At 31.6% G+C, this 19336-nt stretch overlaps 1 protein-coding gene across 6 annotated transcripts in view; it reads left to right on the forward strand.

Moving 5' to 3' along the window:
* CSMD3 (CUB and Sushi multiple domains 3) overlaps positions 1–19336 on the forward strand; it is a 1090811-nt gene that overhangs the window by 592932 nt on the left and 478543 nt on the right. For all 6 annotated transcript variants that reach the window (XM_074316364.1, XM_074316366.1, XM_074316365.1 and 3 more), the window contains one exon: positions 2655–2767. In XM_074316364.1, the coding sequence (XP_074172465.1) occupies positions 2655–2767 (113 nt within the window). The remainder of the gene's footprint in view (positions 1–2654; positions 2768–19336) is intronic.

Consider the following 19336-nt stretch of genomic DNA (forward strand, 5'->3'; position numbering starts at 1 on the left):
GCTATGTGTCTAGGCTTAAACTCCCAGAGAAACAGGGAGACAAGGTGACATCCTCCTGGATGGTCACATTTCGAAGAATTGGCCCCAAGACTCCCAAGCAAAACATTAATGGCAAGCAAAATTGACAAAAGGTCTATTTACCTTAAAAGACTTCCATACATTTAAATAAAAGTGATATAATAATTTATAATTTCAAGTTTATTAAAGGAAATGCTAAAAAGAAGAGGGAATTTTTCTTTCCCTTCTAACATCAGGAACATTGTTATTTTCATTTTTGTTTTTTAGATTTATATTTACCTTTTCACCAAAAATGGGTTGGGAACTAGATAGAATTGTGGCCAATAGCAGAACAAGTTATCAAGGGAACAATTTAAACTGTACGTGTTAGCTGTTCTTTATGAACTGACCAAATTACCATGCTAGAGGCTGGTAAAAGTTCTGACTGAGATGGGTATATGAGGATGTAATAAAGAGCAATAGTTAAATCTTCCCATGAGAACATCTTTTGATGTTCACTGTGAGATATATTATCAGCATATTTGATATAGTGTATCTGATGCACATCGTATAGTTTTAATCTCTCATGGCCATTTCATAATGTATTTATTTTACTTTTTTGTCTCTAACTTGAGTCCTCACTCTTTCACATAAATCTGTTTCTCTACTGTGGCTTAAAAAAACTAGTACTTACGAACTCAACAATTTTGAAATTAAAAGTTTACATGCCACAACGTTTAGTTGCAAGATGTTTTCAAATGTCAGTGTGTGTGTATAGATATATACCATATTTTGTCATGTATAATGCACATCCATGTTTTTGGCCCAAACCTTCAGGGGTAAAAAACTTTTGTTTTAATTTTTTTAATTTAAATTTTTATTTGTTTACATTTAGGTACTTGTTTTATGTATTATAAAGGAATTTTAGCATTTCTTTTTTAACATAGTACAAGAAATTTTATGTAACAAATAATTACAAAACAGAAGAACAGATACAAGGTACAAGAAATTTTAGGTACGGGTAACAAATTTACGATATTTACACATCACAGAAGGCTCAGAACTCTTTGTCATTACAAATTCATCATAAGTTCAACAAAACCAATGATCGTATTCCAGGGTATTATTTTGCATACAGATATTGTTATTGATTTCTAGAGTTACACTTTTAACTTATAGGCATACATAAAATAATTAAAAACATTTATATAGGTATGGAATTAATACTATTCATGGATAATGTGCATCCTTGTTTTTCTTTCACAAATTTGAGTGAAAATGTGTGCATTGTACATGGCAAAATATGGTACATATAGATATACACATACATTAAAAAGAGAGTGTATGTGTGTGTATCTTTTATACTATAACCATTTTAAATTTTATTTGGGAGGAAAAAATAAATATAATCTAAAAATCCATAGTAATTTAGGTAACTTCATGTCACATTATTCACAGTTTTTCTCAATATTGTGTGTAATCCCATAACTAAATCATGATATTTAACTGTTTTGTTTGATTTGGTTTGGTAGATTCCAATAAATTCTGTGTAACACTGGACACTAGTGACATAGCTGCATTGCTCAGACAGTCCACTGATGATGTTTTACAGTATTGATGGCTGACTAGTAAGCAGGACATTTTGCTGCCAGTCACAAAAATATGATCATCCATGTGGCCCTCTGCTGGGCTAATTATAGTATAGCCTCCATCCAAGAGACTAATGTTCACTTATGGTACCCTTTGGATTCTGAACTGAAACTTTCTGTAAAGTTCTAATGTAAAATAATCCCCATGGTTTTAGCAATAAAGCAGGTAAGCACTTAAAGGAGCTTATTCTTTAAAAACCTATATTTTGGTATGTCATTTAGAATTTCCTGTCTATATGGATATTTGACTTAGAGGTGAGTCCAGTGTTCTCCTCTTTCTGTTCTTGACAGACGTTTCCCCCTAAATCTTATTTACTCATTAGCTTCCCTCCTTTATGTGGCCCCTGGCTTTGGTTCAAATATGTGACTACATTATTAATGACAGAGGAAACATGAAGTAATTTCCCTTGTTACAGTTATAAAATTAAATACTACTGAGTGAAAATTTTAATGCCTAGATTCAGTGATACCATATCAAATTAGCAGCGTGTTCTTTAAAAATAAAAATGTTTACAGTAGAACATACAGAATGTAGCTAGCCTGATATGACTACTGTAAAGGGTTATGTTGTAGTCCTGGCCATTTTATTATTATGCACAGTGCTTAAATATATTTCACAATATTTCTTTAGAGTTCTATGAAACTTGAAAGGTTTAAATGAAATGCGTTCCTGGTGTTTAAATAAGACTTAAATATTTTTATAGATCCTCTTTTTCTGTTCAGTTCAAAAGAAGTATAAGATTCTCTGGTAGTCTAAATTTTAGTGTGTTGCCGCAGAGGTATGAAAGATCTAACCTAGTTAAACCCATAAAATGGTATTTGTTTATAATAAACCTTGATCTCTAAATTGTGTTGTTTGTTCTGTTACATCAACACCAAGTCTTTTAAGTTTATCTGACATTTGTTTTTTTCTGGCCAAGAAAGTATTGAGAAACATGTCTGTCTCAATTTGCCTGCAAAGAGTGTTTTAATAACCCATTTCTCCCTTCTTTGTCCTTCTCTTTTTAGGCTGACTGGAAGCTTTGTGCCAGACTTGATAGTGAGCATGAGTAGTCAAATGTGGCTGCACCTTCAAACAGATGAAAGTGTCGGATCTGTTGGCTTCAAGGTTAACTACAAAGGTAATGATGAATTGCTACTTTGAGAAATATGTTATCTTAATACCACCAGAGAATTACTTTTAAATTCTAGTTTAATTGCATCTACAAAGTAAGTTCCCCAGAACATAAGTAAAAATACATTACAAAAAAAATGCTTTCCTCTTTAAATGAACTACAAATGTGTATTTTACTTTTCTTTACATAAAATACTTTTTTTTTTTTCTTTGACATGTGTCTATTCTGCCTACCTCATCTCTCCCCCAGTCTTACTATGCTATCCAGATACTTTAGTCACACCAAACTCCTAGGCTTTCCCAGACTAGACAATGCAATTATACATACTTTATACTGTTTGCCTGGCAAAAAATATATCCTCATTATTACATACTTAAATACAAAGTAAAGAACTTAATTTCTCAGGGCATTCAGGGTACTGTTTTTTTGTAATCTGTGATTCTTTCAGATCTGGTATGTGGTCTTAGTGATCAGATTATCAACTCCTATGTAAATCATAGACCACAAATGTGTGAAATTACTTCTGTGCATCCCAGTGTTGGGGTGATACAGACTGATGATTAATTATATGTTTATAACAAACTCTTTTGTTCTATTTCCATTTATAAGAGATAAATGCAAGTGCTTATAATGGATGTGTTTGACATGCGATGAACCTTGATTGACGTTAGAAACAATGGATATATAATACAATGTACATATTAGAAATTCTAATTCAGAATTTTGACTGAAAAATATGTAAATGCTAATAAATTCAATTAAAATCCATGCTTTAAAAGATGAAAATGTAAAAGAGACCATCAGAACATTATGTTACTTGAATTTATTATTTCTATTGTGGTAAAAATCATTATTCTCTAGTTTATTAATTAAACAAGAGCTGCACAAAATTCTCTTACTTGCATAATAATAATTTTTAATAAGAGTTTCCTTTTTCAAACATTGGCTTGCCCTGCTGTTGTATCTGGACACGAGGAAATGAATGCATGATGTTGTCAGGGAGACAGGATATGTGCATTTTGTGTTGTTAACTTGTGACTAAATCTGGTACTATATTAATATGAACAGTTCATGAATTCCGTATAAATGTCAGTTTAAAAAAAGAAAAAGGGTAACATGAGTATAATTTAAAATATATGTCCCCTCCATTTAAAATCCATATCTTTCCCCAGTAAATAATGTTACAACATTTAAAGAATTTTCAGCTTATATTTGAAGTATTTGCATCTTGATTTTTTTTCTTCTTTGTTATTTAAGACTGGCATACTTATGATATTCCTCTTGGTTTTATTATTTTCTTCACCCTATGGAGGTCTCCTGTCAGAAAACCTGTAGTTGTTTAAACCTTGGGAACTATATTAATCATTAGTGACAATGCTTTAGTGAAGAACACAGGTAAATCTCATGGATAGGTTGGAGCAGCAGGATAGTTCTCTTGATATTTACAGAGATCTTCACTCCAACTGCACTTCAAGTGCTGGAAGTGCGTTGTAACGTAGCACAAATATTAGCATTATTTTGTTTTCTTTTTGCTCAGTTTTCAATAAGAATAACTTGAAAAATACTTCCTAAGGATCTGCTTATGTGCCAGCTACCGAGTGAGTTGTTGAATATAGAAAGAACAGTCACATATCATCTCTCTCAGGAAGATCATAATATAGTGATAGAGAAAAATATACCCAACTATTCATATACAAATATCCACAAAGCTGTGATATTTGACTCCAACCCAGAAGATGCTTAATGAATAATGCCCTTATTCTTCTTCCTCCCTTCAATTTGCTCTCTTCAAATCTAACCTCCACACAGCTAAAGGTGATTTCTGAGCAGCAAAGAGATAATCATATTACAATCTTACTTTCAATGTTTCCATAACTTTTCATTGCCTAGAGATAAAGTCCAAAACCTCCATAGATCTTATCTTTCAGCTTTCTCTACCCTTTTTATGTTTTTCCTTACAATCCAATTTTATCAAATTATCCATGATTCTCTGAATCCAGCAAGTTGTTTCACACCGCTCCTTCTCTGGACATTTAGTAAATTCCATCTGGATCCCTATTCTAATTTTAATTCAGCATCACATCACATCCTTCAAGACAAAAGTTCAAACATTTCTTCTTCTCTGAAGCTTTCCTCAATCCACCCATCACAAAAGAACACTTCCTCTGTTTTATAAAACGCGCTCCATATATATACTATTATATATATAGTATATAATAGTATAACACACACACACACACACACACACACACACACACAATTATATAACCAGGTGGCAATATTTCACACTCATCTTTCTTTTCCCAGTAACAAAACCCTGCTATGTCATCATTTCTTCAATAAAGCTGAACAAATGACATGACCTATATAATATAATGGAATACAGGGTAAAATATGTCCTCAAAAGTTTAGTTTGCCATGTTTTTTTTTTTTTTTTCCCTGCTGTGAAAATCATATGTCTGCATTCTCTATGATGTAAAACCTGAGCTCAAAGTTGAAGCAGGGTTCAATTTGAGAAGTTTCAAATTTTGATATGCAGATAGCTTCAGCAACTTCGCCTACTAAAAATAATTTTCATAATTACCATGCTCTCTGTTAAGTAGTGTGTTGGTTCTAAATCAAACACCTGCTAAAAAAAACTTCCCAGGTTTGATGTAAACATATCTTTTTGTCATCGGTAGGTTTTTCATGACATAGCATTAAATATAGCTCTCCTGTAAATTAAACATATATTTTATTGTATATATTCTCTTTTTAATTAAAAAAAAATTGTAAAGTAGTAACTAAATAATGTAATTTAGACTTCGGTATTCACAATATACATATTTTAATTCTTAAATTAAAATCCTTAGGCAATTGCTAATTGCCTAAGACAGTGTTTTTGAAATTTGATTTTAAAGCAAATAAGATTTCAAATGAATTCTACTGTTAGATACTTAAAATACAAAAAGAGCATAGCGGGAGTGCTCTAATGTAATGAGCTTGGGAAAGCAGTTTGGCGCCCCCTCATTGGTCAGATGGCCCTGATTCCTTCCAAATGTAGGATAAACCCTAGTGCTCCAAAAAACATAATTTGAAAATGTTTCAAGACCATGCTATTGACTGAGAGACCAAAAATTAATTTGTGAATATGAAATGGTTCATAATTGTCTAACTTGTCATTATCTATAGAAATTCAGTCTTAATCTTCAGAATCATCAATGCTTTTTTTCTATAGAGTTGAGATAGTACCTGTATTAAAATATAAAAAGGCAACAAGTTGCAAATCAAGAAATGTTTTTATTATAAATGCAATTTATTCTTATTCAATTTGAATTCATTTATTGTTTATTATGTACCTGACAGTGTGCTAATTACTATATGTAATTGCAGAAATTAATAAAATGACACCAGACTCTTGAGAAGTTTAATGGTATCCCTTACTTTTTAAAACCAGTAACGTCCACATAAGGTATAACAAATCATAGCTATCCCAATTCACAGATTTATAAATTTGCCAAAATTATGATTTAAGATATGACATTAGGCATTCCTCCTAAAAAGGAAAAATAACCTAGCCATCCATCTTGTCCCATTGCCCTTAAAGACATTTATTCTGTTTGCTTGTTTTTATACTGTCATCATTTCAAATGCATAATAACAAGAAAGGAAGTAAAAAGATTTTTTTTTCTAATGGAAACATTAACACCCATTAACAATGTACTAATTTTTGGATATATTTTCACCTTCATCTTAGAAAACCAAAGAATAATTAGTTTAAAAGAATAATTAGTAATTACTGAGAGTCTTGCATATTGCAGTCATTTTGTCTACATTAACTTATTATATCTCATTAGAACACTAAGAGGTAAGAATGATTTTACTCGTTTTTACAGATCAGAAAGCTGACGAGGATGTAAGCATCATGCTGATAGGAAATTTGGTCTGTTTTGCTCACTGTTGTATACCCATTACCTAGCACTATGACTAATACATAGTAAGCACTCGATAAGTATTCGTGGAATGTGTGAATGAATGTAGTGTCAAATCTCCAGAGCCTAGATATACTTCTAAGTTTGTTGACTTCATTCTGTTCTCCATTGTGCAGTTTTACATTGTAGGTAGAATTCAGGGGTTTGGGGAAGCAGAAAGTTCAAAGTCAGGAGACAAGCTGGAAAAGGAAATCAGTGTTAAAAGCATAAGGGCTTTAAATTACTGAGCTCCCATTGTCTCATCAGCCACACAAAAAAGTAGTGTACACATATGCATGTGTGTGTACACACACACACAGACACACACAAACACAAACACACAGCACCTGATTTCAAATGTACACTTTTATTTCCATATGGTTACTTGATATTCTTTAGTAATATTTAGGAAGAAAGCTTAAAATCCATACCAGAGGCATATAAAGAAAAATTTCTAAACTTTTTATAGCTTTAAAGGTGATAATATCTCCTCATTTTAGAAATCCGACATTGCAATTGTTTGATTGCTTTTCAGTTGTGTGACTGTGTACATTTTTAACAACATAGTATTAATAGCAAGCACTTAATGAGTGGTTATGTACCATTGTAAACACACAGATCCTCTCATTTAATTAGCTACAACAAACCTACCAGATAGGTAACAAGATGATCATTATATGGATGAAGTAATTGTGGCAGCAAGTTAGGTAATTTGTTCAAGGTCATATGGTTGGTATGTAGCAAAATTAAGATATGACTCTGAATTCTATGTTTTTAGACAGCTGCCTTTTATAAACTTTATATTATTTCCATAAATAGTATAGCTTAAACTTACCATAAAGTTAAACTTATTTCAATACTTAAGTATTGAAATAGCTGTCAACTAAACATAGCTAGAGTTTAAAATTTTGATGAAGCCATCTGCTTTTATGAGATGACCTAAATTTTTGAAATGGAACATTTTCTTGGAAGATGATGATTTTCTTAAATATTGAAAATTAATATTTTTTTATGGTTTAAAGCGAACTCAGAGTCCTTTTCCTTCATTGTAGAACTGAGAAATGTAAATTCCATCATTTGATCAAATGCAAGTCTTTAGTAATTAAGACATATGCCAGCAATAAGATGGATCGATACCAAAGATTTGGAAATTAAACAATTATTTACAAGTGTTTCACCCAAATTCAAGTTCAAATTTAATTATAAACCTTAGCTTCCCCAAAATTCTTATTTAATAAGGAAGGTATATTTTTGACATATCAAATAATATTTTGGAAGTTTGATTAAAACATTTTGTCAACAGTCTCTGATGATATTTTAAATAATAATTGGTACCTCAAAAATCTTAACTTAGACAAATTAGGCATGTGGATTTTATGATTTTATATTTTTGTAAGCACATGTTTCTTCCTTCCTTTTTCTCACTCTTTTCTCTGTTTGTCCGTCTCCTTTCTTTTCATCCTTTACCTTTATTTTTATAGGATATCATACTTTATATATTACTAGCAACTCCTTTTCATTTATCAATATATCATGACTGTCTTTCAGTCAATTCATGTGGATAGGTGGCATTCTTCAAAATGACTATACAACAGTCTACAAAATGTACACATGATAATTCAACATGAATTAGTAGTCACTTAGATCATTGCCTTCATTATGATGTTACAGTGTTGAAATAAATATTCTTGTACATGTATTCATACATTTTTTTTTCCTCTTTTATAATGAGAAACTCTAGAAAAGGTATGGACATTTAAATAGGCAATGTATCCTAAATAGTTATTTTCCATATTTTATATTTACATTCTCCCAGAAGTATAAAACTGAGGCATTTCCCTACAACCTAAAATAGAATGCTACTAATTGTTTAGGTTTTTGCCTCTCTGATGTGTTCTGAGTGCACTATCATTGTATGTAATAGCTACAGGGTTGTTGATCATCTTTTAATAGACTTAATAACCACCTGGATTTTATCCTCTTAGAAGTTTTTTCAGCTTCATGCTTTTTGGAAGACATTATTGCCACAATATACCTGGTTTTCTTCTAATTATGGGCAAACAGAAAATTATGCTTTTGTGTCCTCTTGAAGCAAAGTGTGGCCATATGACTACTAAAATGTAAATACAAGTGACTGGAGTCAGTCCCAGGCCGATGCATTGAATTACTGATTTTCTCTTTCAAAATGAACAATGAGACCATATCTTCCAGGTGGCATAGCTACAAAGTAATATTGCTCCCTTCAGCCTGTGTTCCTAAGGAACTATGGAGAACAGAGGTCCTCACCCTACCCCATTTCCCCAACTATATACCACAAACAGTATGAGCACAAATAAACCTTCGTTTCATTAGGCCTGTAAGATTTCAGGGTTAATTTCCTATCCCAGCATAGCCTGGTATCTACTGACTGATACCAACATATTATAATAGTCTACTCTTAGTTTGTCTTTTTGATCTTATCAAATTCTACGCACTTTTGGCATATATGGAGTATTAACACTTAGTTTGTCATATACTTTGCAAATATTTTCTTTCTATTTTGGTTCTATGAAGTCTCCATACCAAATTGTTTTTGTTTTTGATTTTCTAATCAGATTTATAATTCCTTTCATTTATGTCATCTGGACTTATGTATGCATTGTGCATTGTGCATCCTTTAAAGAGTTCATCATTGTGTGTTTTTTGTTTGTTGGTTTTATGTGCATTTCAAACTTGAATCCACCTAGAATTTATTTATATAGTATGTTGACTGGATGTTTTCTATTAGATTAACAATAATTTGCCAAAAACATTATTAATTAGATTATTTGTCCACAGAATTGAAATGTCACATTTATTACATAGTAAGTTTTTAGATGCACTTAACTGTTTGTATCTCCCCAAACCATACTGTTTCAATTTCACTAGTTTTGAGGTTTTATTTTTTAAATATTTTGTGAGCAAAGCTCCCTGCTACTATTCTGGTATCTCAGAATTTTCACGACAAGTTTTTTTTGTTGTCTGTTTGTTTGTTTTTTATGTGTAAACAGACTTAATTTACTGAAATGACAGACTAATAATTTAATTTGGAAACTAAAATATTTTTTTCTCTATGTATTTATTTATTTATTTATTAAATTTATTGTGATGGCATTGGTTAGTAGAATAGATACATTTCAAGTATACAATTCTATAACACATAATCTATGTATCACATTTTGTACTCACCACCGAGAGTCCTTCCATCACCATATATTTGTCCCCCTTTTACCCTCTTCTACCATCCCCCACTCCTTACCCTCTGGTAACCACTAAACTGTTGTGTGTGTCTATGAGTTTTTGTTTCTTTGTTTGTCTTGTTCGTTTGTTGCTTTCAGTTTTATATCCCACATATGAGTAAAGTCATATGGTTCTTGACTTCTGTCTCATTTTGTTTAGCATAACAATCTCAACATCCATCCATGTTGTCACAAATAGCAGTATTTCATCTTATTGCTGACTAGTATTCCATTGTATATATTTACCGTATCTTCTTTATCCAATCATCTATATAAAGATACTTTGGTTGTTTCCCTGTCCTGGCCACCATAAATAAAGCTACAATGAACATTGTAGTACATATATCTTTACGGATAAATGTTTTCAGTTCTTTGGGGTATATTCCTAGGAGAGAGGTTGCTGGGTCATACTGCGAATCTGTTTGTAATTTTTGTATACTAATTTCCACCTGTTTGTAAAATAACACTTGCATTATATTAAAAATCTCTGTAATTTTCATTAGAATTGCATTAATTTTATACATTGCTTTAGGCATTATTGATATTCTTATGTAATGTTTCCTCTTCAAGTCTTCTTTTGTCTTCTTACATTTAAATTTTATTTATTTTTAATATAGCTTCTTTATCATACATGATAGCTTTATTCTTAAGTGTTTCCTACTTTTTTGTATATTGCAATACAATATTTATTTTTCTATTTCCATTTATAATTTATTATAAAGAACTATTATGATGATATATTAATTGTTATTATTACATATCTAACTATTACAAAGTAGTTGATTTCTGCATATCTGTATAGTATTTGGCCAAATCATTTACTGTTCTTATTTATTTTAATTCTTTTATAATTAGGCATTATAATAATTGGAAATGCATTAATTAGCAATCTGTGGAAAACCCAATTAATATTGTCTTAAACAAGGGTTTATTATTCTCACATGGTGTGTCTGGAGAAGACTACATGCTAATGTTGGATGTTTACCTGACATTGTCGTCTGAGACTCAGTATTTCCTTTCATTCACTCCATCTTTCTTAGCATATTTGTCTTTATCCACCAAGTTGTGACACCACTATTGCCAGAGGTCTATTGTAGGAGAATTGGAACTACCAAAACCCTACTAAATTACAGTGATGAGAGCTGGCATCTATCTGGTTCTTTTTTGATACTGATGGCTTTATTATTTCAACATTTAGCATGATGTTTGACACAGATACGTGGCATAGTTTTTACCAAGTCTAGGGATTTTCTTCTCAGTCCTATTTTATTCTGAATTTTTGTTAGGAATGGCTGTTGAAGTCAAACATTTTTCTGCGTTCTTTGACACAATCACATATTTAACTACGTCAATCCTTTAACTATATTCATAGATCTCCTAATGCTCGGAAAAACTGCCATCCGTGCAATGAAACCTGAACATGATGCATTGTCTTTTTAATACACTTTTGGATTCAACTTACTAATAATTTTATTATAATTTTGCATGCAATTAAATGTGTTAATTGGACTGTAGTTTCTTTTTATGCTAGTTTCATAAAATTTGGGTTTTAGGATTATTGCAGTTTCACAGAATGACTTAGGAAGGTTGTCAATGCTCTGGAATAGTATGAATAACATGAGTTGTATGTCTTTGAGAGTAAGAAAGAACCTAGCAATTTGGTCATTTTTTACTTAAAGGTAAATACTTATCTTTTTTTTTTTTTTTCCCCTACTGCTGTAAGTCTCTTCAAATCTCTTCTTGGACTAATGTTGGTCATTTATATTTTGTTATAAAATTGTCTTGGTTGTAGATAATAATTTTCAAATATATTGATACTGCATATACATTTTATTAAAAAATTTTTTTCTAAAACATAATCTTATCCAGATAATTTATGTATAGTGTATATTTATTCCAAAGACTATGTTTTTGTCTCTCTCTCTTTGCCTACATCTGCTTTCTTGCCTATTCAGCAATCCTTTCATTTTCTTCTAGTATCTGAGCTATTCTAGGCTTTGATGAACCTTCTCTCTTACAATTCTGTATGGCTCTGTAGGTTTGGGCTGAACTAATCAGAATTCCCTTTGATGTCATTATCAGTCCAGGATCTGGGACAATTGATATAGATTCTGAGTAAAAGAACATCTTTTCTGAGGTTGTAAACTCTAAGGGTCATTTAACTTGGTGCTACTGGGGGCCACCTTTTGTTACCTTATGTCAATAACTTGCCAGCAGACACAAGGCAGAACCAACAGAGAATAAAATGAATGAAAAACAGTATTGTGGACATAATTGAAACTCCTAAATGCCTGAAGGGAACACTATACCTTGGTTTTCCAATTGTATGAGGCTATAAATTTCTTCTTGTTTAAGCTACGGGGAGTTCAGTTTCTGTCACTTATAACTAAAGGATCCCTGATTAACACCATTGGCCTCTCTTTGCGGTTTAATTCTTTTAACGTAGAAAAAAAGGGAACATCTATATTATATAGTTCACTGTTTTCAGAATCAGATATATTTTGTTCTTTATTTTTAAAATGTGTTAGCTTGGAAGAACATTATAGATGGGTCCAAGGGAGAATATGTACTCATAGAAAGAAACAGTTATATTTGAATAAGTAATATTCAATATGTTCTTTGCTTTTTCTCAGGAAAAGAAACAGAAATAATAGGGCTTTGTAATTACCTTCTACTAACATTATACATCCTATTAGGCAAAATTACTTATTAATCTTAGCACCTGTGCTTCAATGCCATTATTTATGAACTAAGTTGTGATCCTGGTTTGTTTTGTCCTCATATCATATGAGATTGATTGAGATGTTTTGAAAGTGGTATCAATTCCTTGGTTCTTTCATGACTAATTATGACACTAATCTTGCTTAGTTATCATTGAAATCATTTTGTGGGATAATGGTAAACATTGTATAAAATGTTTTGATTGTATTTTCTACTTTAAGCTTTATGTTAGGAATAGTTCAGAAATAGACCCACATTTTCAACAAAGATCCTGAGGAGTTCAATGGGGAAAGTTTTTGTTTGTTTTGTTTTATTTTTTTAATAAATAGTACTGAAACAGTTGGATAGCCATGTGCAAAAAAATAAAAACCTCAACCCTTACCTTCCACAATATATAAAAATTAACTTGAAATGGATTATAGACCTAAATATAAGTGCTGAAATTATACAAATTTTGGAAAAATACAAAGAAGAAAACCATAGTTATCTTGGCTTATGGAAAGTTTTCTTAGAAGCGTAAACATATGTTATCTGCTATGAACTAAATGTTTGTGTCCCCTAAAAATCTATAAGTTGAAGCCCTAGCCACCAATGTGATGGTATTTGGAGATGGGGCTTTAGGGAGGTAATTTGCTTTAAATGAGGTCATGATGGTAGGATCTTCATGATGGGATTAGTGCCATTATTAAGAAGAGACACCTGAGAGCCTGCTCTCTCTCTTCAAGGGCTTGCACTAAGAAAAGTCCACGAGTACACAGAGAAGGCAGGTGTCTGTAAGTCAGAATGAGAGTTCACACCAGAACCTAATTGTGCACGCCCCCAGGTCTTGGACATCCCCAGCCTTCTGATCTGAAAGATAAATATTTATGTTTAAGTCACCCAATATATGGTGTTTTATAATGACAGCCCAAACCAACTAAGACATTATAGAATAAAATAGTTGGACTTTATCAAAATTAAAATCATTTGGTCACCAAAAGGCACTGTTAAAAATATGAAATGGAAAACTACAGACTGTAAAGCAATAATTGCAAATGTGTGTTTGTGTGTGTGTGTGTGTGTGTGTGTGTGTGTGTAGTTTTTTAAAGAGACTCATCCAGAAAATACATGTTTAATGAATTTTAAGAGCTCAATAATAGGATAAATCAAATAATCCTATTTAAAATGAATAAAAGAATTGGACAGACACTCGACAAAAGAAGAGATACACATTGCTACAAAGCATATGGAAAATATGCTCACCATCATTGTCACTAGGCAATGCAAATTGAAAACACAAGGAGATACTACTCTTTTGCCCACAAGTATGGTGAAGATTAACAACTAGTGACTTAGTGAAGTGAAACAACTGGGCCTCTCATGCACTGTTTGTAGAAAGGTAAAATGATATAACCACTTTTGGAAACATTTTGAGAGTTTCTTAAACTTGTGCCTACCATAAACACAGATATTTCACTTCTAAACATTTTCCCAAGAGAAATGAAAGCAAATATCCATACAAAGACTTGTACAAGAGTATAGTAGCAGGTTTTTTTTTTTTGTTTTTTTTTTTAATTTCCCCAAACTGGAAGCAATCTGAATGTCCATTCATTTATGAGTATATAAATAAAATGAACTATATCCACACAATGGAATGCGACTCATCAATAAAAAAGAGAAAACACATGCAGCAACGTGGATGAAAATCATAATCATTATGCTTGGTGAAAAAAACCCAGACTACATATGTCTATTCATATAAAATTATAGAAATTGCTAACTAAAATTTATGGTAACAGAAAAGAGATTATTGGGGGAGGGGGCACTGAGATGTAAGGAGATATGGATTACTAAAGTAAATCTTTTGTGGTTGATAGATATGTTCATTATCTTTCCTATGGTGAAGTTTTAACAACTATACACATATGTTAAAATTTGCAAACTGTGCTCTTTAAATATTGGCAATTTATTGTTCATTAAGTATACCTCAGTGAAGCTGTAAACAAATTTCTGTTAACATTACTGAGTAATGTTTTGAAATGAACATTAATCTAACCTGGATTGTTTTTAATAGTATTTGGAGAAAAAATAAGAAAAAGATTATGAGCAACATGTTTTGACAGTTTTGACAAGACAAGAATAATGTTTCATTCAAAATGATTTTTAAGTATAAAAAATAATATATTCTCAGAATTTATATTTTAAGTTCTGAAATGGCTATACCTGCAGAATTCTAGTGTTCTGTTTTGGGGCGGGTGGGGGTTAGTTTGTTAAATGTATTATAAAGAGTATCAATGATACAATAGGGATTATGATAAGGGAAATTTATATCCAAGTAACAAATGAAGTGCTATTGCGTTCTTTTTTTTTTTTTCCATCAAAACAATCTTAGTCTTATTCAAAGTGGTGCAAAGTAAAAAATTAATTATAATAAACTACTTATTTCTTAATCCTGATGGTACATGCCTAAGAAAACCTGACTTGTTCTTGTGAGGAACATACTGAAACTGGAAATATTCTTCTTTCACTCCAGTTATATGAGCTTTTTTTATTTTTTTTTTTTCATTTTGCTCCATTTATATGATTTTTTCATCTCTTTACTATGATATTTCCCCAGAAGTCACCATATGTGGAATCCCAAAATTAAGTCATGATATATTTCTGATTAGAGTCAATTAAAAAAAAAAGAAGAAAAGTCTTACCATATATTGTATAGTGGAGAGGTGATAGTATATGGCAAAAGACTTAATTGTGTGTATACTTTTTTGTCCTTTCAGATAGTACATTTAAATAGAGATCCTGCATAATCCATTATTGCACCCCCACAGTACTTAATTACCACAATTCATATGGATGGTCAATAAATACATCAAACTTTAATCTGCAAAAGCATTCATTGAGATGAATGTAAAACCAAAATAGCTTACACTATTAAAGAATTACCATATTATTAACAGTTGATTCTTAAATTTTTAATTTTAAAACATGCTTTGAAGCATAAAACTAAAAATAATAAATAAGAAATAATTTTCAAGACTTTGTTTGCAATTTATGAGTCTCACAAATCTTCCCATGTATTTCTTAGTTTTCCAGGTCTGTAAAATTAAATTAGTGAAATAAAATTATTTACGGCATAGTATATCACTGCTTTTTTTAATTTACAAATATTTTCTATTTCTCCATATCCTACCATTTAACTCAAATGAATTAAATTTTATCAAGATCAAAGTCATCTGTAGAACATGCTTAGGTGATGATTTGATATTCTCTTAAAAAAGCATTCTGTCAATAATTAAAACCAATGTTTAATTATATCGAAAATAAAACTGAAGTTTCTGGTTTCTTAGGAGCAAAATTATTTGTCATATACTAACATAATATGAGCATGTGACAGAGATATATTTCAATGTACAATTACATTGGATTCTAAATTCATTTACGTAAATAACTGTGATCCTCTGGGGTATGCCATGTGTATCACTGATTCAATATTCATAGAAAGGACAATATCCATATATTTAAAACCAGGAGGCTGGATTAAACAATGCCTGCATTTCCTTTGAGTCCTAAAATTTTCTTGCTAGGTTTGATAACTTAAATGCTGATATATTTATTGTCCTGTCCAATAATATTATACTTAATAGTCATTAATTGTAGAAATATACTTTCAGTGGGATGTACATTGTATGAATTCCAAGATAAGTCTCTCCCTCAGAATTTACTCCAGATTTAGCACCTTACTATCTGGTTGTGGTCTGTTAACACAGAACCAGTGACCTCTTTTGGGTTTTCCCATCATCGTGTCTTTTGAGATATCTCTTCTCTTCATATCATTTTCATGTTCTGTGTTGAAATCTTGTAATCTATTAAAAAAATGGTTTATCTTTCCTAGGAAATATTACAAAGTCACATATATTTTGTGTGGGATTTCTATGACAATGTTTGATTCCGCCTCTCAGACTAGAGAGGGCTTTTAAGCATGACTCATGAAAACTTTTATATCAGAATAAAATTTAGTCTTTTGTTCCTCCTTTTTATTAGCTTAGAGGATTTTTTAAAAATTTAATTTTATATTCAATACATCAAGCTCCTTCAGAAAACTACTGCTCTTAAATACCCAATTTGACTGTGTTTATCTCAATCTACTGTGAGAACTAAGCCTTTTGTTTCTACACCCCCAGAATAAGAATGAGTGGCAGTAGAATATTAAAAGTAATGTCAGTTTTAAAATATTCATTGAGTTTCAACTATATGCCAGGCACTGTGGAGAGAATAGGGTAAGTGGCAAAGAATAAGAGACTTAGTCACAGCTTTCAGTCTAGTGGGACAAAGACTGACACTTAGCAAATAATTGTAAATGTGATAAGTACTAAGAATGAAAATCAGAAAGTGCTTTTTGAGGATTATAACCAAACGCTTAATGTAGGGTGCAAGGAGAGATTTCCCGAGGAGGTGACCTTGGACGGAGGCTGAGCAAGAGTTGCTGGTGCTGAAGCTGGGCAGCATGACGAGAATGTACCGAAGTTCCATTTGGGGAGCTGACAGAATTCCAGGGTGTATGACAAGAAAGCAGAGAGCAGGAACTTGGGGAGGAGTTCTAGAAGAGGCTGGAGAGATGGGAAAGAGCAGGTCATGCTTTGGTGTAGAAGCCATACATATACGAATCTGTGATGATAAAAGAGGCCTGTTCTCATGGAAGCAAATAATCCCTTTATCCAGATCCCAGGTAGGCAGTTTTCCCAATTTTCCCCTGAGGATAAGGACTAGTACTTATGAAAGTAATATAATCATCGAACATTGGGACTGGAAGAGACATTTGAGGTAATTGAATCAAATATACTTATTTCCACTAAAATGAGGAGATTGAATCAAGAAAGATTCATGGATTGCAGCAAATGTATACTGTGGTGCTTGGTGTCAATAGTGAGGGAGGCTGCAAGTGTGAGTGAGAGAGAAAGAGGGAGGGAGAGAGAGAGAGAGAGAGAGAGAGAAGGAAGGGAAATATGGGGACTTTCTGTACTTTCTGCTCAGTTTTACTGTCAACCTAAAACTGCTCTAACAAAATAAGTTTATTAATTTAAAAAAAAATTTAAAAAAAGGAAACTCCGTAGTACTCCTAAAGATGTCTAGAAACATTGGTAAAATGATAGCATTTTATATTAATAGCATTTTATATTAACAGGAGTATTTGAAAGCTTCAGGTTATTGTTCCCACTGATCTTCTAATATTATTTTCTGATTTAGTCTACTGCTCAATTTTCATGGCTATTTTCAGGTTAGGAAAAAAAAGGAAACTTTCTGAGGGCATCAGTAAGCAGCATATTTTGGCCAGTAACCTCAGCTGTCATTCATATTGATTGTAGCTTTCACAACGTTTCAGACTACATTAAGTTTATTTCAGAGGCATAACTTTGACTCAAATTGACTTTCAAAAACCATTCAGAATAATAATACTGTTATTTTTCTGCTTGATATATCCCTGGTAGCAGTAAGGAGATAAAATATTCTATCTTTTAATTCAATTAATATGTTAACTATGGTGGTCACCAAGTTAGGGCATTTTCATAGCAATTCCTCAAATAGAAAAAAAAATCTATTTTCTTCTGTTTCTTTGAAGAACAGGATACACTTGAATTAAATGACCTTTTTATAAATATCTTGGCTTACATTTTTAAAAATCATCTTGCTGTCTATATATACTGGCAATTTTTATGGCTTATAAACAACATCATTAACTAATTTTTATTAAGCACCCATCTGTATATGAAGCTGTTAGATACATTAGATGGACATCCTAAACAGGATGAAATGATTCATACAAATATAAAAATTCAAGCAACACATGCACTGTAAAATAGAGTATAAAATAGGGAATTACGTAAACAGCCAATATCTATTTATATTAGGCATAATTATTTTCTGTTCATGGTTTGTGTGCTGTGAAATTATGTGGGAAGAAAAGTCTCATCTTGCTTCTGCTTAAGCAAAGATTCTGACAAAGCCTGGGAAAGTTTTCAGAATTTTTACACACATTTAAAATATGTTGCGTGATCATGGTATTTGCATGTCTTTTATTTTGGGGCACAGCATCTTCAAATTTTTGTTAGAAAAGATGTATAACAATCTGAAAATCTGATTCTTTGAGCTTAAAATAAGAAAATAAAAGTAGTAAAATAAAATACCAATAAATGTTCAAAAGCTGTTTACATGCTAAACCATCAAATCCAAAGCCATAGTTATGTTTGGGTCCTTTTACAAAATAAGTTGGAAAGTCAATAACAATGTAAAATGAGATTTGTACATTATTATCATCAGTCTTTACACCAGTAATATTATTGGTGTTAACTACTAAACATCCTTACTCAAGGGTGTATTTCTCAAATGGCCAAGGTATAAAATTAAACGATAAGAGCTTCTGAGGGAAATGTAATGAAACAATATAATATTCATTGCTTTAGAACTGAAGCATAGTTTTGAAATTTGCTTAAATATTCATTAACATTCAGGAATATATAATGGAATTTTCGGTGTAGTTCACACTACTTCAGATCTGCTGTTCACAGTGTGTTCTACGGTAATTACCTATCACCTTTAGATCTCAAGATCCAACAAAATGGGGAATTGCAAGACACTGCACAAAATAAGCCTCCTACAACAAGATATGGAAA

Source organism: Rhinolophus sinicus, linkage group LG12 (genome assembly GCF_036562045.2).
Source record: "Rhinolophus sinicus isolate RSC01 linkage group LG12, ASM3656204v1, whole genome shotgun sequence".
Taxonomy (NCBI): Eukaryota; Metazoa; Chordata; class Mammalia; order Chiroptera; family Rhinolophidae; genus Rhinolophus; species Rhinolophus sinicus.